At 49.0% G+C, this 23,350-nt stretch overlaps 8 protein-coding genes across 8 annotated transcripts; 5 read left to right on the forward strand and 3 right to left on the reverse strand.

Moving 5' to 3' along the window:
* Window positions 1–594: 594 nt before the first annotated feature.
* On the forward strand, window positions 595–1,770 carry N7503_006638 (uncharacterized protein; the record flags this gene model as incomplete). Its single annotated transcript, XM_057066185.1, has 1 exon — window positions 595–1,770. The coding sequence occupies one exon, from the start codon at window positions 595–597 to the stop codon at window positions 1,768–1,770; it is 1,176 nt and encodes a 391-aa protein (XP_056919866.1).
* A 501-nt stretch (window positions 1,771–2,271) lies between these two features.
* N7503_006639 (peroxisomal copper amine oxidase) lies at window positions 2,272–4,388 on the forward strand (the record flags this gene model as incomplete). The annotated part of the gene is made up of 2 exons (XM_057066186.1): window positions 2,272–3,976; window positions 4,042–4,388. The coding sequence occupies 2 exons, from the start codon at window positions 2,272–2,274 to the stop codon at window positions 4,386–4,388; spliced, it is 2,052 nt and encodes a 683-aa protein (XP_056919867.1).
* A 730-nt stretch (window positions 4,389–5,118) lies between these two features.
* N7503_006640 (SDR family oxidoreductase) lies at window positions 5,119–6,121 on the forward strand (the record flags this gene model as incomplete). Its single annotated transcript, XM_057066187.1, has 5 exons — window positions 5,119–5,194; window positions 5,251–5,309; window positions 5,363–5,737; window positions 5,787–5,984; window positions 6,038–6,121. The coding sequence occupies 5 exons, from the start codon at window positions 5,119–5,121 to the stop codon at window positions 6,119–6,121; spliced, it is 792 nt and encodes a 263-aa protein (XP_056919868.1).
* Window positions 6,122–6,270: 149 nt separating this feature from the next.
* Window positions 6,271–7,477, reverse strand: N7503_006641 (zinc-binding alcohol dehydrogenase family protein; the record flags this gene model as incomplete). Its single annotated transcript, XM_057066188.1, has 4 exons — window positions 6,271–6,652; window positions 6,699–7,200; window positions 7,255–7,322; window positions 7,377–7,477. The coding sequence occupies 4 exons, from the start codon at window positions 7,475–7,477 to the stop codon at window positions 6,271–6,273; spliced, it is 1,053 nt and encodes a 350-aa protein (XP_056919869.1).
* Window positions 7,478–9,017: 1,540 nt separating this feature from the next.
* N7503_006642 (uncharacterized protein) lies at window positions 9,018–9,731 on the forward strand. Its single transcript, XM_057066189.1, has 3 exons — window positions 9,018–9,331; window positions 9,385–9,504; window positions 9,559–9,731. The coding sequence occupies exons 1-3, from the start codon at window positions 9,032–9,034 to the stop codon at window positions 9,664–9,666; spliced, it is 528 nt and encodes a 175-aa protein (XP_056919870.1). The 5' UTR covers window positions 9,018–9,031; the 3' UTR covers window positions 9,667–9,731.
* A 542-nt stretch (window positions 9,732–10,273) lies between these two features.
* Window positions 10,274–13,036, reverse strand: N7503_006643 (putative GTPase activating protein (Evi5); the record flags this gene model as incomplete). The annotated part of the gene is made up of 2 exons (XM_057066190.1): window positions 10,274–11,639; window positions 11,694–13,036. The coding sequence occupies 2 exons, from the start codon at window positions 13,034–13,036 to the stop codon at window positions 10,274–10,276; spliced, it is 2,709 nt and encodes a 902-aa protein (XP_056919871.1).
* Window positions 13,037–15,389: 2,353 nt separating this feature from the next.
* N7503_006644 (DNA topoisomerase 2) lies at window positions 15,390–20,723 on the forward strand (the record flags this gene model as incomplete). Its single annotated transcript, XM_057066191.1, has 3 exons — window positions 15,390–15,473; window positions 15,531–15,842; window positions 15,906–20,723. 3 exons carry the CDS (start codon window positions 15,390–15,392, stop codon window positions 20,721–20,723), a joined length of 5,214 nt encoding a protein of 1,737 aa, XP_056919872.1.
* Window positions 20,724–21,463: 740 nt separating this feature from the next.
* Window positions 21,464–22,985, reverse strand: N7503_006645 (uncharacterized protein; the record flags this gene model as incomplete). The annotated part of the gene is made up of 4 exons (XM_057066192.1): window positions 21,464–22,221; window positions 22,275–22,359; window positions 22,419–22,534; window positions 22,589–22,985. 4 exons carry the CDS (start codon window positions 22,983–22,985, stop codon window positions 21,464–21,466), a joined length of 1,356 nt encoding a protein of 451 aa, XP_056919873.1.
* Between the last annotated feature and the right edge of the window lie 365 nt (window positions 22,986–23,350).

Raw genomic sequence — 23,350 nt, forward strand, 5'->3', positions numbered from 1 at the left:
CAATACTACAGCATATCAACCTCAAAGCGTCTCCGGTCACCACATTAGAATTCCCTACAAAGATCGCAAATCTGGGCAAGTCATGGTTTGAAGTAGCTAGCAAAAAGAAACGACGAGAGAAGAGAAACACAGTTTATTCCATACTATCATTCTCAAACTTGGCCTAGACACACTTTCGCGTTCTAAATAGCAGAATTTTACACTAAGAGACGACATCCGACGCCAGGAAAATCATGAGTTTCATTATGAAACATCTGACCGCCGGTACAGGATTAATTGGTCCACCATAAACATTGCTTTAAGGAGTGAATGACGAGGGGACGAAATTGCTGGGATTTCTTTGTTTGTAGTATTTTGACATTGTCATGCGCTCTTTGATCCTATTACCATTGAGACAACATTTTCCATGGAATCTGATCCACCCTTAGCGCCCATAATAGACCCGACTGTGGCTATTAAAGCGTGGCAGATATATCAGTATTGCCTCCCTCGCTTGCTCATTAAATCCACCAAGATATCTCTCCTATCGTACTCAACTGATCTAGCCAAAAGTCGACTCTTGAGACGATAGTTCCTTTTTATTGTATGTTCGTCATGGGCTCTTCAGGCCCAGTTCACGATGGCTCATGGCAAGATGAGCTGAATTTAGAGACCCTTTTGTCAGAGAGCCAGTTGAGCATTGATGACATGAATAAACCCACGGAATTTGCATGCGATCTCGAACAAACGGTTTTTAATCTCGCCAAAAACGTCGAAGATATCAAATTCAGCGTCATGGAATCACAGAAGCACAGGGGGAAAATGATGGAGATGGTCTCATCCCTGGAGTTACCCGCGATCCCGCCCAGTCTTGATGAAGGACTCGATGAGCTCCGAATGTCCTGTGCACTTTCGATGGCGATTGAGTACATAGGATGGAAGGCATTCGATCCTGCTAAGCAGCATGCTAAGCAAGCACTCGATTTCGCCGCACGCCAAGGCAATGAAACAAGTATCGCCAGGTGCAACTACTGGTTGGGCCGAATCGAGTTGGAGCAAGGCAACATACCCTCTGCCTACAAGTTCTTCATGGCTGCACGGCCCTGTGCCATGAATGACAAGGGCTTGGAAGGGTCAACCTTGGAATACTATTTGAAAATTTCACACCCAACACTTGGCGAGAAACATCGAAGGCGTGTCTCGCCCCTTAGGAGTCACGCTAAGCTTGAGGGTACTCTCACCCAGGTTGATACACACCACTCGGGCAATAATCAATCGAAGAAGCGCAAGCAGTTTACCTGGACATCTGAGCTTGTCCTACGACCTGCGAAATTGGCTGGTCATCCGCAAGCAGGCTCAGTCGCTGCAAAGGGCAATCGCAAACACAATAATAGACCCGTTGTCTGGGAAGCGGAAAACACCGAGGACGCTCTCCATGCCAACAGCCCTCTACGGATCATCCCGAAAGACGAAATCAACGCAGATGGAATGGAATGGCTGACAGTCGCCAAGTCTGGTCCGCGTCTTTCTCAAAGTAAATTCACATTTCGCTGCTATCCCAAAGGTCTGGCACCACGTTCGCGCCCTACAGAGATATTTCCTGAACAGCCAGGGGAGAACATAATAGCTGCCGAGAAATGGGAGGTCTTACATGAGCACTTCAAGATCAAGAGAGTCACACTGGCCTATCTGTCTCTTGAAAGATGGAGGAACTTTGGACTAGACAGGAGTTTCAAGGACAATATGGCTAAGAAAGGGGTCTCATGGCGATTCCAGGAGACATATTTTTGAAATGGACCGATGTAGGTCAAGTGCTACTTGAGCTGCAACGAGGATCAAGGAAGATACATCAATTTGACATCAAAAAATCAAGCCTTTGCAAACAGTAACCTTCCGGTGCAGGTTGGATCTTAGCAGGTTTTCTAATGGAACGTCGTAGCGATTCTGGTTCTGCATTTAGCTCATGATCTGAAGTGAAAATAACCAGTGAGCTATGCCCTTATTAAGGAGCAATATGCGATGCCACCAAACCCCGCGTTTCCACGCATGAAAGTGTGGTTTATCGCATCGCACGCATCGCATTTCCGGTTTAGTATGCGATGTGCAGCGCTAAACCCGATCAAGGAAAGGGATCCGGGTCTCCATGTTTATCTAATCGCATCAGAAGCATACAGTGGTACGAAGTTGCATCTTAAATACTCAGCGACTACCCAGGGAATCATAGAATCTCAAGCTCTGTCCTCTATTCATATTGTGGTCACCCTATATCCGGTTAAGACCTCAAATCACAACATGGTTCTCGACAGACTCCAGCAGCTGGCCCATCACGTCAACGCGACAACCCCTCCACCTCATCCATTCGATCCTCTTTCCACCACAGAGATTGATGCAGCCGTCACCCTAATTCGCAAGGAGCATGGATCACTCAACTTCAATGCGGTCACATTGTACGAGCCCCGCAAGGCTCAGATGATGGCTTGGCTGAAAGACCCTGAAAACGCCCCTCGGCCAGTCCGCGCTGCTGATGTCGTTGCCATTGCACCCGGCGGTAAGATTTATGATGGTGTGGTGGACCTGGACCAAAGAAAAATTGTGGAGTGGAAACACACGCCTGATGTCCAGCCCTTGATCACCATGGAAGACCTGCAGGAGGTGGAGCACATCGCGCGTAAAGACCCGAAGGTCATAGAGCAGTGCGGTATTATTGGTATTCCCCCAGAGGATATGCATAAAGTGTACTGTGATCCTTGGACGATTGGCTACGACGAACGTTTCGGCACCGGGGTCAGACTACAGCAAGCCCTCATGTATTATCGTCCTCATGTCGATGACTCTCAGTACACCTATCCATTGGACTTCTGCCCTATCTATAACGCAGAGACCAAGCAGATCATTCACATCGATGTGCCCTCAGTACGAAGACCGCTGAACAAAGCTCCCCCAAACAACTATCTTCCAGCATCCATCGAGAAAGAAGGAGGCTTCCGTACAGACATCAAGCCAATTCATATCACTCAGCCTGAAGGTGTCTCTTTCCAGGTGAAGGACCGCATTATTGACTGGCAAAACTGGAACATCCACGTCGGCTTCAACTACCGTGAGGGCATTGTCCTCAATAACATCACATTCAATGATAAGGGCAATGTACGACCGATCTTTTACCGACTCTCATTGGCGGAGATGGTGGTTCCTTACGGCAATCCGGAGCATCCACATCAGCGGAAGCATGCCTTTGATCTAGGCGAGTATGGTGGTGGCTATATGACAAACAGTCTGTCTCTTGGATGTGACTGCAAGGGAGCGATTCACTATATGGATGCTGCTTTTGTCAACGGTGCCGGTGCCTCAACAATCATCAAGAATGCTATTTGTATCCACGAAGAGGACGCCGGCATTCTCTTCAAGCACACTGACTTCCGCGACGAGTCAATGGTCGTGACCCGCGGTCGCAAGCTGATTATTTCGCACATCTTCACTGCTGCCAACTACGAATACTGTGTATACTGGATCTTCCATCAAGATGGTACTGTTCAGCTCGAGATTAAGCTGACCGGTATCTTGAACACATACTCTCTGAACCCAGGCGAGGATACTAAGGGCTGGGGTACTGAAGTATACCCGGGTGTGAACGCTCACAATCACCAACACTTGTTCTGTTTACGCGTTGACCCCAACATCGATGGGCCAGACAACACAGTCTTCCAGGTTGACGCCGTTCGTGGTCCTGGAGAAGTTGGTAGTGCCGAGAACAAGTATGGCAATGCTTTTTACGCCAAGAAGACTAAATATACCACTCCCGTCGAATCCATGTCCGATTATGATGGTTTCACCACACGCACCTGGGACATGGCCAACACCAACAAGCTCAACCCATATAGTAAAAAGCCAGTTAGCTATAAGCTTGTCAGCCGTGATGTTCCGCCACTTCTTCCCAAGGAAAATAGCCTGGTCTGGAAGCGAGCTGGATTTGCACGTCATGCAATCCATGTTACAAAATGTAAGTTGACACGCTATGTCTTACTTCCCTGGCTTAGTATACTTGCAATACTGACCAGCTTGTAGACTCCGATGACGAAATTCATCCAGCTGGGCGCCACGTTCCTCAAACCTCGGGTGAGCCCTCGCATGGCTTACCAGCCTGGATCGAGGCTGCTGGGTCCAACTGCTCAATCGATAACACGGATGTTGTCCTGTGGCACACATTCGGTCTGACACATTTCCCGGCCCCTGAGGACTACCCTATTATGCCCGCAGAGCCGATGACACTACTTCTGCGCCCGCGCAACTTTTTCACCCGAAACCCTGTGCTGGACGTTCCACCTAGCTTTTCACGCTCACCATCTCAGGTGGCAGCAGGGGCGAACAATTGCGCTTGCAAAAAGAATGATGGATCCAGTGTGCTAGTTTAGGACTTCATGGCTCCATCAGGATATGAGAAATTGAGTTTAAACTTTGTTTCCATTTTAATACTTCATTATATGACTACTTCTAATGACTCTGTTTCCATCTTTTTCACTTTTCATGTAATCTTCTACCGTACAAACCGGCAAATTGCGATTTCAATGGTATGGTGGGTATCTTTATCGTATCTGATTCATCTCGCTCAGTTTTTCATCTACATGTGTATCCTCTATCTACCGCGGTGTCCGATCCGGTTGTGTAGGTGCTAGCATCGCTCGCAAGGTACAGATATGCACCCTTCAGCTCTCTTGGGTCACCGTCACGCTTCAAAGGTGTCAGGTTGCACCGGGATTGCGGAGGTTTCCGATGGGCCATCTGCTGCTGTAAGGGATTTGGATAAAGGGGAGGATGTCAGCAAGGCAGATCATGTTGAGCATGCTACTACCGAGCATATTGCATGATCATCTCCAGTTCCGTTGTACTGAATCTAGGTTTATCTTTGTCTTTCCAACTTTGATCACTATCTAGCCTATATTCATGTTTCCCGCCAAATGAGACGGTTTCCCTTGCGTTATGCTCGGACGATCGTGTCCGTCGGAGCAGACTGCCCGATCGGAGAAAGACCGAGTGTGCGGGGAAGTAAAAATGAACCTCAAGACACTTTTCACCTCTTAAAGAGGATTTCTGGAAGATTAGAACAAGAAACTTGTTGAACTTTCTCGAATACAATCCGACAACATGGTCCTTTCGCAACCCCAGAACCAGCATGTCATGAAAGCTTTCGACTTGACCGGCAAAGTCGCTATCGTGACAGGTATGAGAAATTGCAACCTTAGAAGGATCCTATTATCAGAGTTTAACAGAGTCAAGGTGGTGCCCGTGGAATCGGTCTCGAGGTCTCTAGAGGCCTGGCTGAGGCCGGTGCTAATGTACGTCTTCTTTCTACACCACAACACAACCAATCTAAGATTATATCCCACAGGTCGCTCTCATATACAACTCATCCAAGAATGCCGACAAGATTGCTGCGGAGATCGCATCTACAAACAATGTCGAAGCAGCAGCATATCAAGCCAACGTCACCAGTCAGACTGAGATCGAGACTACGATCCAGCAGATCGCAAAAGATTTTGGTAAACTGGACATCATCGTCTGCAACTCGGGCATCGTATCATCCATCGCAGCCGAGGACTACACGGACCAACAGTGGAGAGAGATTATGCAGGTAAATCTGGATGGTGCCTTCTTTTCTGTTCAGGCGGCTGCGCGCATCTTTAAGGAGCAGGGCCGTGGAAATGTGATCTTCACAGCCTCGGTCAGCGCGACCTTGGTCAATGTGCCCCAGAAGCAGGCTGCGGTGAGTCTTTTCACCCTGATCTAATTCTTCGCTCGCTGACTTCGTGCAGTATAATGCCTCAAAAGCAGGTGTGGTTCAGCTAGCCAAGTGTTTGTCTGTGGAGTGGGTGGACTTCTGTCGTGTGAACTGTATTTCTCCCGGATTCATTGCGACTGAAATCCTGGATATTCACCCACAGGAGTGGCGTGATAAATGGTATGACATGATTCCGGCAAAGCGCATGGCTCAGGCCTATGAATTAAAGGGAGTGAGTACTTCAAGTTCAGTAAAGCGTATTGGCCTAACTATGTTTTACTCCAGGCTTATGTGTTCTGCGCCTCCGATGCTTCGAGCTACATGACCGGTGCTGATATTATCATTGATGGCGGATATACCTTGCCTTAAGATAGAAAACCCGACAATTTACACCTAATTTCAATTCCTTGATTCTCAAGCTATGGTAGTTCCGTCCTCTTACAGCTGTTTACAATAATTTCATCGCTCTTATAGTTATGCATGGTTACATTGCCTAAGCCGCTCCATTTGAACATGGATTACGCGAAAGACTCGGCGCCACGATTATCATCAATGGCTAGAACCGTCTTTCCGATATTGCCCGCACTCTCTACAGCCTGGTGGGCTTCACGAAGACCCTTTAGTGTCAACCCAAGGCGATGCGTCAGATGACAGCGAATGGTTCCAGAATCCAATAACCGACTCAACTCTTCCAGAACGCGATGGTGAGACTCCACGTCTGTACCATAGACGGGTTTGGTACCAATCAGGCACCATATGAATGACAACGACTTTGCCATGAACTCTGTGCCATACATCATGGCCTGGCCTTGTACAATCGAGCAGACCTTCCCGAATGGTGCACAGATCTTTGCACAGGTCTCCATATATTGATCGGTAGAATGCGTGATAAAGATATACCTGAACTCATGTCAGTCACAGGCCACCGTGAAATCGGTACACCTACTTGACAGGAACCTCGAGGTTGAGCTTCTGGATTTGCTTTTTTAAATCCTCCCTGTGATTGATAACATGCGTTGCTCCCATCTGTTTAGTGAATTCAACACTCTCCGGGCGGGAAGCGGTTGTGATCACTACTGGCAATTGAAGGAGCTGGCGAGCAATTTGACTAGCCACCGCCCCAACGCCACCTGCTCCGTTGATTATAAGCACTGCCGCTCTTTCCTTGACTTCAATCTTCATTTGTTCAACGAGGGCCTGGTACGCAGTGACATAGGTGAGAGGCATGGCAGCAGCCTCAGCCATGTCCAAGCGCTTGGGTTTATGTCCTACAGACCGTTCATCCACTAACTGAAATTCAGCGTTGGATCCGTGTCGGACTGGGCTCCCGGAGTAGAAAACTGCATCTCCTTCACGGAAGAGCGAACAATCAGGGCCTGCTTTCTTTACAATTCCCGCACCATCATAGCCACAAATTTGATATGGGCGGGGAACATGATCGTAATAGTCTGAAGATCTTTAGCACGACGTATTTTATCACCCCGTAAATTTGGAGGCAATACCGGGATAATCATCATAGATACCAGCCCGTACCTTGATATCAATAGGATTCACAGAGCACGCTTCTACCCTGAGATCCAGTTTTTGGTTAGACTGACTCCAATTGTAGTATCAGACAATATACCTTATCAATACATCGCGGCCCTCGGGTTCCCCTATATCGGGAACGACTCGAGTTTCTAGATTCTCGATTGGCCCATACTTCTCAACCACGATGGCCTTCATAGTGGGCGGGTGTATGGTTCATGGAAAAAGCAAACTGATAGTCGAGTTGTAATGGTTATTTCGATGATTTAAGCAGCGAGATATAGCAATGTTTCTCGCACGATCTTTATTCAAAAGTGACCACTGGTCTGATATCGTCATCATGTTTTAATATAAACGTCATGAACGCACACGATCTATTCGCCAAGCGAGTGGACCTCCTTGGTCACCACCTCGAGTATGCGACTCAATCATAGACTTCGACAGCCCTTCCAAGAATCAATTAAAGACTGTACTTTAGTTAAGCTTGAATATTGCAGATTCTTATTGTAAGCTTTGTGTTCGAGATCACTCGCTTGAGTCGACCAAATGCGTCATTGTGATGCAAAGCCTCCCGAGGTCATTGCAGAAAATCGACTTTATGCCCGCAAAATCGCCAAAGCACCATCACGCCATTAGAAGATGTAAACAGTATGTATATGTGAGTATGTGAGTGCCAAATAAAAGAAACTTACCTGATAAATTCACCCGTGGTGAAATACGGCAAAACTAGCTTTTCATTCCACCTACTTGTAGGCATGGCTCTATCGTGTTCCTTGGTCTCCGTCGATCATGCTGACGAATTCCATAGTTTCCGTGTGTTCCTACCGGACTTTGTTTCAGTAATGAAGTGATGATCAGTGGGGTCATACTTCCAAAAGGTTGTATGGCATTGACTTCAGTCCATTCGGCCCCATTCAGCCTCAACACGGAATCAGTTCGCCATTCATGTTTCGCCAGACTATGCACAACCCAGATTCAAGAACAACTTATCACAGTATTCTTTCCATTACTCGTCTCCAGATCTGAAATTATTTTCTATTTAAGACAAGGCTGTTTCTAGTATACCTGGGTGGAAGAAGCTTGTACATTAACCCCCACATAAAACTTACAAGGGGTTGCATGATCGCCTGGCGTTTTAGTTCAAGCCTTTTCCGTTTACCGACGAACTCTTACTGCTAAGCAGTTCAATAAAGCGTCCCTGGGCACTGGGGTGAACCCTCAGGCTGGTTGAATTGGGGTCGATATCTTGGGGCCATATTTGGGGGCAATTTCTATCTCAACATCAATGTGAGTGTGGGAACGTAAGATCCACAACTTTGGCAAGCTCAATCCCTCACAGAGCCATTCAGAGGATCGAGCCCCTGAGCATCCAAGGGGCCATATTGTTTCGACCTTGGCGGTCACTCACGAACCATAATGCCTATTCTATTTTCAGATCCACTGCCAAGTCGAAGGATTCAGGGTCTGGGGGCCAAGTTCTTCAAATTACTGAATTCGGTTGGCTTCGTCCCCAATTCGGGTTGGATAAGCTGTTACCACTATTTCAGGGCGCTTTTTAGCTTATCAGTCTAAATCCGTGGCTGTATTCTGTATAGACTACACGGAGAATCACGAGTATAAAGAGAGGTATAATTTCCCTCCAGATCAATTTTCTTTCATCCAGCATCGCCTTCATCTTCACGCATCAATATCCAGTCTTCTCAACCCTCCCAGTTATTCCAGGCTTTTTCTCCCCATTTTCCAATCTTCACCATGCAGTTCCAGCTCACCTTCATCACGGCTCTCTTCGCCGCTTCTGCTATTGCTGCCCCTGTTGCCTCCAACGCGGTCAGCTGCTCCAATGCTGCTGTTGTTGCGCTCCAGGGTGCAACCAAGCAGGTTTCTGATCTCAACTCGAACCTCTCGGGTACCACCACCGCTGCCTCGCTCGCCTCTGCCATCATTACAGGATTGGCTGACGACCTGTCGACTCTTCTTAACGGAATTGTCTTGCCCTGTGAAGCTACCCTGACTTCTCAGGACCAGCAGGACATCTGCGATGCTGCTACTACTGTATGATCTGCCTCTTTCAAGTGAAACAAATCACTCGGCTAACGGGTCGATAGTTCATCAACACCGACAAGGCCCTTGTCTCTACTCTCAGTTCCAAGGCTGGTATTCTCTCCGGCCACATCCTCACCATCAATGTCCTCGCGGCGATCAACAACCTTGAGACTGCTACCACCGTAAGCTAAGATAGATACATTATGCGGTCTAAAACAGATACTAACTCATTTTAGAACTACCTGCGCCCGGTGATAAACAACATGCCCGTCTGTGGCGGTACCGTCCAGTCTGAGCTCAAGGTACTCGAGTCAGATATCAACAGCGCTGTTGCTGCTTTCTAGATCGATTTACTAGCAGCTTATAGACTTGATTGGTAGAATTGGCTCGGTGGTACGTAATCTGCGGGAAGGCTGGCCTTCGGTATAGTTTGATTCATTCGGAATTTTTGGGACTATAGATATTATATTGCGTGAATAGCTTGCATTGCTTTGTGAAATTGACTAGTATTTATTTAAGATTATGGATCAAACCTGTCTCTTTAAAGTGATGCTCGGTAGCCTGGGAGGAAGGACTTCAAAGGCGGGTCCTGAATATTTGCCCCTAGATTGATAAAAAAAAAACGGCATGATCTCAGAGCTCATTTATTTGATGACAGACTAGCTTGTACCGCACAATGTGAGGAGACTTTGAATTGTGGGGCCAAACAGTCCTTGCTCGAATGGAACATACTTTATTTAATCTCATTCGTACGGAGTGATTAGTTGAGGGTAGATAGATCAAATTTATTGAGATCAGGTGGGAAAATGCTCTCTTAGAACAAGGGGATATCATATGTACAACAAGACAGAGCTTATCGCAACAAAAAGTAAACAATAGAAAGTAAACGACAACAAAAGCAAGTCGGACATAAGGCTCTAAAACAACAAATACCAATAGATCATGAACAGGTTAGGGTGTCTCGTTGCTCGGCGCAGCTCGTCTTCCCCATCCGCTGAAGAATCCGCCGCCCCCAGCATTATGCGTAGCATTTGGAGTCTTGAGCGGCTCGGTCGAGGCTTTGCATATGCTGTTCCTGTTGGACGCACGCCCCATGAAAGAATGCCGGTTGTCGGGCTTCGAATTGGGGTTGGCCGCGGGCGCACTGATCATCTTTCGCAAAGAATCCAGTTTGCCCTTTACTTCTTCCAGTTCCTGCTTAGCCACGGCTTCAGCTGTTTTTGAGGCAACGAGCTCCAAGAGCAAAGATTCCTCAGGGGCAGGCTTGTTGTTTTCGGTGGTGAGAACGGTTTGAAGGCCCAAGCTGCTGGAGCGTTTATTGTATGTGGGAGACTTCTGGGAGTTACTGCGGGCCAGCTTGAGCTCGCGAAGCCCTCGAGGAGAAGCCTTCTCGCTGGTATCAGATGCGGGAGAAGCGATTTCCGGTGGTGTCCTTGGTTCGGATGTATTGGTCTTCAGGGTGCGAAGTTCTTGGTTCTTCCGCTCCAAGCGCTGTCGATCACGGTAGCCATCTTGGATTCGGCCGCGGGCCTCGCGGAGTTGGTCCTTCAAAATAGTGTTCTCTTTTTCATAGTCGTCCATGCGTCGCGAAAGGTCCATGCATCGACGGGCTTCCACCTCGTGCATGCCTTTCCATCGGGTCATGTCATCCTGGAGTTGTTGTTTTGTTTGAGGGATTGAGGCGTGCTTGGGTTCGTTCGAGGCGTACCGGGCTTGTGCCTTTGAGACAAGCTCCGTAGGTCGTGACTCTTCTGGAAGCTCCTGAAGGTAATTGAGCATCTCCTTCGCTAGGGCATGGTCTTCCTCGCGCTCTTCACGTTCCTGCTGTAACTCCAAGCTCAGGTCTGCATGTTGATGTTGAAGATCGCCCAATGCCATCAAAAGATCTTCAATTTGCGTATGAAGATCGCGATCCTTCTGGTTGACGGACATATTTGATTTAATACGAGTTTTGTGACCGTCAACGTTTGTACCAGCTGACAATTCAGTTGGGGCAGTGCTAGCATCAGAGGTTGTTTCGACTGAGTTGAGCGTTGACGTAAGGCTTTGTTTTGATGTCGAACGCCGAATTGAGCTCGTGGGGCGTGAAGCACTTGCGTTAGGGTTCAGAGATTTGACAGAGTTGTGATTGTTTGAACCCGCCCACAGTCGTCCCAAAAAGCGGGATGCTGCAGCCTGCATCTGTGGGAAAGAGATGCCCGTTGGGACACCCTGTGATTGATTGTAACTGGCCTCTAGAGCCTGCAAGCTCTCTTTAGTGACAAGTGAAGTTAGCGATACGAAGTCATTTACAAGATCATCCGCATTGAAGGCGTATCTAAAAATTTGGTCAGCTCAATACCCAATGACATGTGTCCAGGAGTGAACTTACGTATCCCATAGACTTCGCGATAGAAGCAATTGCATAACATCCTCAAACTCAGCACATGCTAATATTCTTTTCTCATTTCGCTGCATCAGAGAAAGTGCGACACGCATCAGTGTCTCACAAGCGCCCTCGAGGAAAATGACATCGTAGATTCGAAGGAGCATGGGCAATGGACATGCCACCGCAAAGAACGAAAGGAACCATTGCGAAACATACACTGGTTCAACGTTCAGCGACTCTAGATGCTCAAACAAGGCCGGTCGGTGGCGTGCCAAAAGGTTCTGGAACTGGTACACATGAAGGTGAAGACCTGACAAATCTGGCAGGTAGCACTGCCGGAGGTTATAGTGATCCATCAAACGCACAAGCACACAAAAAGCTTCCGCATCTGACATATGCATGAGCAAAGGACCAACCACGAATCCCAGACCTTGACAGTAGCCGATTTGGGCATCGTATAAGCTGAAGCATCTCAACACCCGGGCTAACATTTGTTGGCCTTCACCATTGGGATCCCGAAACATCTCCACGTTGGGAAAGCTGCGACCAATATCCTTCCCAATAAGACCATCGTATGGGCTGCTCTCTCCCGAGAGTCGCTGGAACTCATCCAAGAGACTAGGATCGCGAGCCCCGGCCAGGCTCGGCCATACCACCCCTCTCAGTGGCGGAGGTACGCCACCTTGGATCTTGTTCGAAGTCAAGGTGGGCAAGCGCTGGGCTGTCTGCGGATAATCCGCCACTAGTGCTGCCCAGAACTCCAGCTCGGTCATCGGCGGGGGTGGAAGTTGCGAGTAGCGTAGTTCAGCCCGAGCTGGATCACGGATCAATCGCTTGATGTGGTGAAGCGATTGGGACCGGGACTGGCGGTGGTGCATCTGAATTTTTGGGGTATTCGCTAAGCCAGCTTTGGGATCTGTCGCCAAAGCATTGTTCTCCTGTTCCAATCGAGCCAACAGCAGAGCAGTGGAATCATCCGAGCCTTCGCCGCGTGGCTCCTGCTCTTCCGTTTTATCCAAGTTCTCCCAATCCAGCTCGTGCTCTACATCTTCCTCCAATGGTCTGGGCTCTGCGGAGGTGGGGGTCGAGGGCTCCGAGGGAAGTGGGCTGGTCTTTGCGGCGTCTCGGAGGGGCATCGGACCGAATGAGTCGGCGGTGTTTCGGTTGGGATCGGATTCATGGCTTGATTCTACTGGTGTAGGAGGGATGTCGAGGGTGCGCCAGGCTGGTTGGGTATGTTCTGAGTTGGATTGGATGTCGGACAGCGAAACTGTCACCATCGAATCGTGATTAGGAGCGTGTGGCCCATTGGGCGAGGTAGGCGAAGTGGGCGTAGAGTCGGCCATGGTGGCGATTCGATCGGAACCTCAGATATGGTTACGGATTTACCAGAATATGTCAATTAGACACAGGATGGTAGCAGGGTGATTCTCGAGGTGATATGCAAGACCAGCTTCATGTCTATTCGGGAAAATGGCATAAGTAGGGGGATCGAACACCTCCCAGGAGAGAGACGGAGAAAAATCTGAAGACACGTACCTCGAGGTGAACCAGCACCATATAGCACAAAAATTATGTACAAAAAAAAAGTGGCAGGACTGGGGAGGCGGAAGAAAAAGGGAGGTTCAGGAGAGAAGTAAACTATTTCACTAGCCTCCCCTTTTAGTCTTTCCCCCCCTCAGAGTCTCGCCCCCGCCGATCTCATACACCGACTGTCTGATGGCTGTTGCACCTATTACTTTAACCTTGAAATGCTCCGTAATTTAATCTTGGTTTAATTGTGGCGTTTCTCTATCTCCCCCTAACGTCAATCCCAAGGTTATGATTTCTACTGTATCTATCCAGGCGCGTTTCGCGTTTCCCCTCGATCGCTGTACCATGGATCTTCCTCGATCCCGTCCCCCACCATATGGGGCCTGTAATGGTGACTGTAGTTTTGGCTCATTGGAGTTGCCACTGTGACATCTTCCTGATAGAGCTAACCCTGGCCCCTTGTTTTGGTCTATGAAGGAATCCGAGTCTCTGGATCTGACCAGTTTCCCTGCAGGTCACGATGCCGATATTAGAGGGGGGCGGCATTGTGTAATTCTCTTACGTGTTTTGGATATTTTGTAATCTATTCGCCTGACTATTGGTTATTTGATCTTCTTGTATGCTCTGATTGGCGTAGATACTCGCGTAATACGTGAAAATTAATTACTGTCCCTGGCAGGGTTGTTTCACCTTAACTGGTTACTCTGCATAATTAAAAATGACCGTGTATGAGCACTGTGCTTAGACATGAATAATATGCGTGCACATTGTATAGGACATGATAGGCAGGGAAATATACAAATGGAAAATCAATAAAGTAACTTTAGAACCTTGGAAAAATCGATAAATAAAAATAAGAATTCCTAAAAAGGTAGACATTTGGCTATGTAAGTGGGCTAACTCGCTTTCATGCTAAGTGCCCCCCTTTCTCCAGTGGATCGCGGTCCGTAGTTAGCGCTGAGAAGTAGCGTTAGCCCTTGGCTGAAATTTCAGATTCCCTCTTTAAGCATCTAATGTACTATCTTTGTAAGAAGACATATATAGACTTTGACGTTTGCCACCAGAGACTAAGCCTGGAATGACATCTATGAATGAGATTGTGGATTTCTTCTTTGGGAGATGTGGGGGCCTTGATGTCTGTCATCGCTCTGTCGATCTTACCTTGGGGTCCTGTAAGGGCTCCGGGGGCGGGGCTTTTCAAGATTGTCTTCCACTTTATCATAATTGGTAAGGAACTCCATCAAATCACATATAATGTCGGGGGCTGGATGCAACTACGTAACACTGAGTCTACACTGTCAACCTTGAAAATACAGATGACAACCGCTCAGGGGTCTCCACGGCGTCTACTATGGCTTAGACATAGTCTCAACCCGTGAAATTGGCCATACGCCTATCTAGACTGACCTCATACTGTATGCAGCTTGGATGTTCTCTCTTTAACAAGGGTTTTAGTGTCGCTTCTCTGGTTATCTCCTATGGCCCGAGCTAACACTTTCAAATGTTCGTCTGCATAGGTGGGTAGGGTTCACCGCTATCTAGGTGTCATGTTCACCTGTTAATGGCGTACAAGAGCTGTACTATCAAATTCGCGAAAGGCAAGCAGGTTTGAAAGAGATAAGCGCTGAACGAGCCAGGTCACTCTTTAACCGCCAGATGTATATATAGCCTAGTGTGAGGCGCTTCTGAAGGGTTCCACTTCATATCTATGGTCACTATGAAATCTTTTAACATTAGTGTTCCGATAGAGAAGATTCATGGTTGAGCTTAAGAGGCCTATATCTCATGTGGGACCATATGTGCTGACGTAGTGTAGTGAGGAGCAGTTTGCACGGTCGCAACTCGTGACCCGCATCACGCTTTTGAGCCGTTTGTTTAGAAATTACTACATTGGGCTGCAGACCGTGGGCGGTGAGGAAGAACATTGATCCATGTGGCCAAAGCATCTCACCGCCCGATGTTTGGGTAGGCGCGTTTCACTTTTTGCGAGGAAAACAGCGCATTCCTTCCCCTCTTCTCTCATTTCTCTTATCCTAGCTTGGGCATGCTGGGCTCAGGTTTTCTCAGCGCGTAGATATCTTCTCTTTCGACACCACTGACCTCCACACTCGTTTCTATCGCGGCTTCACGCCCGATTGCTCTGTTTTTCATTTGGAATCCCTCACCATGGACGATTCGATCATGGATGATTCGGTCTTCGACATTGACAGCGATGGAGGTAGCTCTGATTTTGTCCCAGAAGTCGCGCCGGTAAGTTTTCATGGTGATTGACTCATGATCCTCTGCTAACTGGAGCTCCTGCTGTAGAAAGCCAAGGCCGCTCCCAAGAAGGCGCCTGCTAAATCCGCGCCCAAGAAGACAACCCAGACTACTTTAAAGGTTAAGCCTGCTGCCAAGGCTGCCCCGAAGAAGAAGGCCAAGGCCGACAGTGAGGATGAAGTATCCGATGTCCACATGTCCGACGACGATTCACTCTCTCAAACCCCTCCCAAAGCCAAGAAAGCTGCTGCCCCAAAGAGAGCGGCTTCGAAGCCTCTCGCGGACGTGGAAAATGAGTCTTTCGGAGGGGATGCCCCCTCCGATTCTAAGAATGGCAATGCGTCAGAGAAGTACCAGAAAGTGAGTTGCATTACAGACATAAGGTATCCAAAGCCTGATAGCTAACGTGCACGAATTTCGTAGCTTACACAACTCGAACACATCATCAAACGTCCCGATACATACATCGGATCGATCGAAGCCACCACACAGAGTATGTGGGTCTACAATTCCACCACCGAGTTGATGGAGAACCGCCCTGTCACCTTTGTCCCTGGCCTCTACAAGATTTTTGACGAGATCATTGTCAACGCTGCCGATAACAAACATAACGACAAGAACATGAACGAAATCCGGGTCACAATTAATCGCGAAGAGAATGAAATCAGTGTGTGGAATAACGGTCGTGGTATCCCTATCGAGATTCACGCCAAGGAAGGAATCTATGTCCCTGAACTTATTTTCGGTCATCTTCTCACCTCGTCCAATTACGATGATACCCAGGAGAAGGTGACTGGTGGTCGCAACGGATTCGGTGCTAAGCTCTGTAACGTATTCTCTAATGAGTTTACTCTTGAAACTCAGGATGCGCGTCAGAAGAAGAAGTACAAGCAAGTCTGGACAGCGAATATGTCCAAGGTTGGCAAGGCGAAGATCACGGACGGCAAAGGTGACGACTACACCAAGGTTACCTTCAAACCCGACTTTGTCAGGTTTGGCATGACTGGAATTGATGATGATTTTGAGGCTCTGGTGAAGCGTCGTGTCTATGATTTGGCGGGTACATCCGGCGTCGCCGTCAAACTTAATGGCACTCGTGTTCCCATTAGGAACTTCAAGCAGTACATGCAGATGTATACCAAGGCAATCCGACTAGACCGTGGTGATGATGGCCCGCCCGCCAAGGACGAAATTATCACCTGCAGTCCCGACCCACGCTGGGAGATTGGTTTCGCTGTCTCCGACGGTGATTTCCAGCAGGTCTCTTTTGTCAACTCCATTGCGACCACGTCGGGTGGATCTCATGTGAACTACATCACCGACCAGATCTGTAACAAGTTGGCGGATGCCGTCAAGAAAAAGAACAAAACCGGTGCCACATTGAAGACCGCTCAAATTCGGAGCCATATCTTCATCTTCGTGAATGCTCAAATCGTCAATCCGGCTTTCACATCCCAGACCAAGGAGCAATTGACTACGAAGACTAGCCAGTTTGGCAGCAAGTGTGTCCTAGAGGAGGACTTCTACAAGAAGGTCCTCAAGACGGAGGTCATGACCAACATTTTGCATTTTGCCGCCCAAAAAGCAGACCAAATTCTGAAGAAGGGTGACAGTGGCCGTCGCTCCCGCATGACAAATCCCAAACTAGTTGAGGCTAACAAGGCGGGAACCCGAGATGGCCACCACTGTACGCTCATTTTGACGGAAGGTGACTCCGCCAAGGGTTTGGCGATGGCCGGACGTGCGGTTGTTGGACCGGATCTTTTTGGTGTCTTCCCCCTGCGTGGAAAGCTGCTCAACGTTCGCGATGCGTCTTTTGACCAGATTTCAAAGAACGCGGAAATTCAAAACATCAAGAATTTCATTGGACTGCAACACAAGAAAGAGTACACTGAGACCAAGGGTCTTCGTTATGGCCATTTGATGATCATGACCGATCAGGATCATGACGGTAGTCATATCAAGGGACTGCTCATCAACTTCCTTCAAGCGCAATTTCCTAGTTTGCTGAAGATCCCTGAGTTTCTGATTGAGTTTATTACTCCTATCATCAAGGTCTGGAAGGGTGACCCAAAGAACCCTACCAAATCGAAGGCGTTTTTCACCATGCCTGAGTATGAAGCCTGGCTGGAATCCCACAAAGGCGAGCGTGGTTGGGAACACAAGTACTACAAGGGTCTGGGTACCAGCTCCACCGAGGATGCCCAGGTTTACTTCCGAGACCTTGATCGCCACTTGAAGGAATTCCACACTATGCAGGACCATGAGGCAGAGCTTATTGACCTGGCCTTCTCGAAGAAGAAGGCAGATGAGCGAAAGGAATGGCTGCGTCAGTATAAGCCTGGTACCTTCCTGGATCACTCCATGGCCAAGATCTCCTACACCGACTTCATCAATAAGGAGCTCATTCTTTTCAGTATGGCGGACAACCAGCGTTCGATCCCCTCCGTGGTTGATGGTTTGAAGCCCGGTCAGCGTAAGGTACTGTATGCCTGTTTCCGCCGTAATCTGAAAAAGGACATGAAGGTTGTGGAACTGGCGGGTCTTGTTTCCGGAATGACTGCCTACCAGCATGGTGAAACCTCGCTTCAACAAACTATTGTTGGTCTGGCCCAGACCTTTGTTGGCTCGAACAATATCAACTGCCTCGAGCCCAGCGGAAACTTCGGTAGTCGGCTCCAAGGTGGTAGCGATTGTGCTAGCGCTCGTTACATTTACACTCGACTCTCGCCTTTTGCACGCAAAATCTTCCACCAAGCTGATGAGCCCCTTCTGACATACAACTTGGATGATGGCAAGAAGATCGAGCCTGAGATCTACATGCCTGTTGTTCCCTTGGTTTTGATCAACGGTGCCGATGGTATTGGAACTGGTTGGAGTTCTTCTATCCCCAACTACAACCCCGAGGATATCGTGAGAAATCTTAAAGCCTTGATGGATGGTCAGCCCACCGAGCCAATGCAGCCTTGGTTCCGTGGTTTTACCGGCGAGGTGGTGTCCTTGGGCGGTGACCGTTATAAGTTCAGTGGAATCATCAAGGAGACCGGTGACAAGGAGGTTGAGATCACCGAATTGCCCATCCGCACCTGGACCCAGGATTTCAAGGACAAGTTAGAGGAAATTATTAAGGCAGACAAGGTGCCTTCGTTCATCAAGGATTACAAGGATTACAACACCCACAGCAAGGTCCATTTCATTATTCAGCTAGATGAGAAGAACATGAAGACTGCGCTGTCCGATGGCCTTGAAGACAAATTCAAGCTGACTAAAACCATCGGTACCACTAACATGGTTGCATTCGATCCAGAAGGCCGCATCACTAAGTATGCCACTGTTGATGACATCCTCAAGGAGTTCTTCCATATCCGTCTCAAGTACTATGAGAAGCGTAAGCAGCACCAGCTGTCAGAGCTTCAACGGGAATTGGAGAAGCTGAGCAACCAGGCCCGCTTCGTGCAGATGATCATCGATGGAAAGCTGGTCATCTCGAAGAAGAGGAAGCCCATTCTCATCGCCGAGTTGAAGGAGAAGGGCTTCAAGCCTTTCCCTAAGGTGGCTGATGCTGCCAAGATGGGCGAGGAGGAAGAAGTTGTGGAGGAGGATGAGGAATCCGAGGACGCTGAGGTGGAAACACTTTCGAACGCCTATGATTACCTACTTGGCATGTCCATGTGGTCGCTGACCCAGGAGCGTGTCGAAAAGCTCCGCCGCCAGATTGGCGACCGTGAGACCGAGGTCGATGTTCTGATCAAGCTCTCCAAGGAGGACATCTGGCGCAAGGATTTGGACGACTTCATTGCTGAGTGGCGTTTCCAGCTCGAAGATGAAGAGCGCCGTGCACGCAAGGCATTGGGCGCGGGCCGCCGTGCTTCTTCCAAGCTTATGACCGGTGGTCGGGCTCCGGCTTCTCGTAAGCGCAAGGTTGCCAACGGCGATGACCCGGATGATGAAGACTTTGGGGGACCAAAGACTAAGAAGGCCGCGGCACCCAGGAAGAAAAAGGAAACGGCGCCCAAGACGAACAGTCTCGCCAATTTCCTCAATCAGTCGTCGAGTAAACCAAGTCCATCATTGGGTGACGGAAACGCTGACTCGGACGATGACTTTGACCTGGAAGTGCTTCCCAAGAAGAGTCGTGCTGCATCAGCAAAGCCCAAGCCCACTCTGCCCAAGGATGAGGATGTAGACGTGGATATGGATTTTGATGAGGCGCCAGTAAACACCACTACCGCGCCGGCTGCTGATGATATCTTCAACATCGATAGCGAGCCCGAGGAGGCTGCTCCAAAGCCAAAGCCTGTGGCGAAGCGAGGAGCCAAGGCTAAGCCCCGGGTAGAGGACTCGGATGATGAGTTCCTTGAAATTGCAAATGAAGCCCCGAAGCAGACCTCTAGTCGTGCCCGCAAGCCCGTGAAGTATGATGCTCCTAGCGATTCTGAGAGTGACAACGGGGACGACCTTCTTGGTGATGTCAGCCTCATGGTGAAGGGCATCGGCGGCGGCGATTCGGATTCTCGACGGCTTTTCTCTGAGCGGTCTCGTGCCGGAAGTAGCGCAAGCCTGATGGCTCCCGCCAAGCAATCCAAGATCAGCGAATTCGATGCGGACGAGACTGACTACAGCAAGCTTATCCCTCAGAATTCACCCCGGCGCTCGTTGCTAGTCAAGCCCAAGGATGTTTCTCGCATTGAAGATGACGATGAGAAGCAGGCTGAGGCAGAGGAGGAGGATGACGATGAGGAAGATGAGGCACCAATCAAGCCGGCTGGTAGGGGCAAGGCTGCCCCCAAAGCCAAGGCTGCCCCTAAGGCTACCGCAAAGCCTAAGGCTGCCCCGAAGGCCAAGGCTGCCCCTAAGGCCGCTCCTAAGGCTGTAGCTTCTGCCCCGAAGGCACGCGGTCGTCCCAAGAAGGATGCTGCAGCACCTGCCGCTCAATCAGCCCCACCAGCCTTGTCCCCAGCTGCTAAGGCCTACGCTTCGAAGCAAGCCAAGGCGAAGAAGCAGACCCAAGATGAATACTCTGAGGATGACATTGATGCCATGGCCAACGATATCTTGGACTCTCCTGCCGGCAAAATCGATGCTGACTCGGATGATGAGCCTCCTGCTCCTCGCCGTGCCGCCGCTGGTCGTCCTTCCCGCCGCACTGCTACACAAGCCAAAAAGAGCTATGCCATTGATGTCGACAGTGACGACAACGACGGCTCGGTTGATGATTTCATTGACGATGATAGCGAGTAAATTGGTGTTTTCCTCTTTCTTTTTTCTTTTTTTTTTCTTGTTTTTGGGGGGCGTCAGGGAGCACCGTTGGGGCTATGTGCTTTCTGTTGTTCTGGTCTCTTATTTCCATCTTTTTTTTCAGTTTTACCCATTTCTTATGGTGACGAGGCTGAGCCGACCATTGTATTGCAAATCATATGCGAATTGAAATTTCATTGATGTTCATTCCAAGCTACGTAGGCATACCTATGCCGTATTCCAATAGACTATTGAATAGAGTTCTTGAGAATACCATATTTTAATCAATTTGAACAAGCAATCCCTTGACAGACAGACCCTGAATAATGTCAATACGTTAATAATACTCCCAAATCCCGAATCCCATAGATCCCAACACCATCCCATCTAACCAATGAACCCCATAGATTTGAACGGGCAAGCATGACTGAACCAAAGCACGAAAACCTCGAAAACAGGGAACAAATGAAACTGTACTCGATACTGAGTCTCGAGGAACGCCAGCGAAACCATCCTACCCGGATCACACGGAGACCCGACGCTTCTTGTCATTTTTTGCCTTGAAGAGTCCCAAGGGAGGACCCCAGGGAGGTTCATTTCTTGCCTCACCTTCATCATCACTATCAGGCTTTGCCAGCTTCTCCATATGCAGATTAAGTAAGGCATGAGCTGCTGTGACTTCATGTGCAAAGCTGCCTGTTTCCAAGTTTTTGCGATCACCAAACCTGTCCTTAAAAGATCGGCTAGGGATCTCCTCCCCCCTTCCCTTTTTTGAGCCGAGCCTCTCGCCTCGAGCTCGGATCCTGATAGTCCTCGTCATCACTGTCGGAACCATCACTGCTAAGTGGGGAGGTCAAGCTTGACTCCTCATCACCGCTCATTCCGTCAATGGTGGTACACCCCGTTGGCTCGTGATGCCACTCAGCTAGTTGATTCATCCGCAATCCGAGATTCCCCAGCCTTCCTGTAGCAGCTGTATGCATGGGCAGCGTGTGCTGAATTTGAGGATTGTCTGATCCTTCTGAAGAGGGGACGCTGGAGCGGGGGATATTCTCGGCTGTACGAGGCAGATTCACAGGGGTGAAGCTATTGATGACTGTGCTTTGGGGTGAGTGACAGTAGGAGGGCTCCGAGGAAGAGTCGCGTACACTGCCAACACTATCAGCGTAGCTGCGGCGAGGCACCTTTGGGTGTATCTGTCGGTATGGGATGCGATCCGCGAAAGAATTATCATTGCCTGAGGCTAGGGTCGGGTTGCGCGCGATAGTGCTTGTCGGTCCCCGATCTGGCTCAAGACTACGGTAGGCTCTAGCGGTCTGGGTCGCATGGAGGATGATGGAGTTGTCAAGCTTGATGTTTGGGAAGTCACGCGCTTTCCCGTTGACAGTTGGGATGCAGATAGATGGGAAATCAGTCCCGAAGAGTGGTGTCAAAACGTGGCGGATTTCCCAGCAGAATGTAGCTGCCACAGCCTTAGCAGCTTCGTATGGCATCCAGTATCCTAAAGAACTGGTTAGATGGGTTACTAGATGGGTTCCTGTTGGATGTGCTTACCTTGAGCGGCGAGAGCGCCTCCGGTGATGCTGTGGCATATGTCGCGCAGGCCGTTGATGCTCGCCATGACTTTGCCAGGGGCAGTCTACAGGAATGCCCTGTCAGATTCATTCGAGATGACGAAGATCCGGATGTTTTATTTACCTTTGTGTAGCCATTGCACCTGAACAAGTGAGTTATGCGGACCAGTCCGATGTTGTAGTCCCACATCACCATCCACTCAACATCATCGCCGGGGATCGTAAACACGTAATGAAACGCTATATAACATAAGCAATTGCAAGTCAGTTCGAAGTCCAAGGCATACGGCATACCATTGAAACTGTCCCGTCCGGTCTTCTCATGGAAGTCTTTCTTTTGGCTGTTGTAGGGGATATGACGAGGATAATCGGCAATATTGCCTAATGGGTGAAGCTTAAATTCTCGGTGAATCTTTAGGAGATCCTCATCACGTTCCTCGCAAGGAGGATAGCGAACTTCACCCTTAGGCTTACCAAGTTTGAAGATAGCACCATCCTTGGGCGTCTTCGACTTAGCCTCACGCCCCGTTTTTGGCACCGCTGGTATACGTTGTTTGCGGCCCCGGAAGCCCTGAAGAAGCCGTTGGCGCTCCCATCTTTGAAATGGCGGCCAAGGTTCCTCATTGCTCTGAGAGGGAGGGTTTGGTGTTTGTTCAGGCATCGGATTCAGCAAGTCCTTGATGGACGCCATGGTAAAAATCAAGGATGGAAAGGTGGAATTCTTCGAGCGAGGAAGGTGAAGAAGGATAGCCAAGGTCAAAATGATAGGGAACGAGTTAAGTGGAGGAGTGGAACAAATGGCGTTTTCCAGAAAAACTCCGCGAAGGAAGATAAGACACTCCTTTCAATGGAAGAATCCACGAACAAGCGAGACACGGTTTGATATGAGAGCATGCCCCTCCACTCTTTGTTTTCCGGGACTTGCTCCACGCCTTTCTTAGGGTGAGTACAGTTGTTTGCCTGCTACACTGTCTCCTTTGAGCAAAAGAAAACGATACAAAAGAAAGACGAATAGGGACGTGGAAAACGACAGGTGGTGCATGGTGTTTCTATACC

Source organism: Penicillium pulvis (genome assembly GCF_028828015.1).
Source record: "Penicillium pulvis strain IBT 33274 chromosome Unknown contig_5_segment0_segment0, whole genome shotgun sequence".
Taxonomy (NCBI): Eukaryota; Fungi; Ascomycota; class Eurotiomycetes; order Eurotiales; family Aspergillaceae; genus Penicillium; species Penicillium pulvis.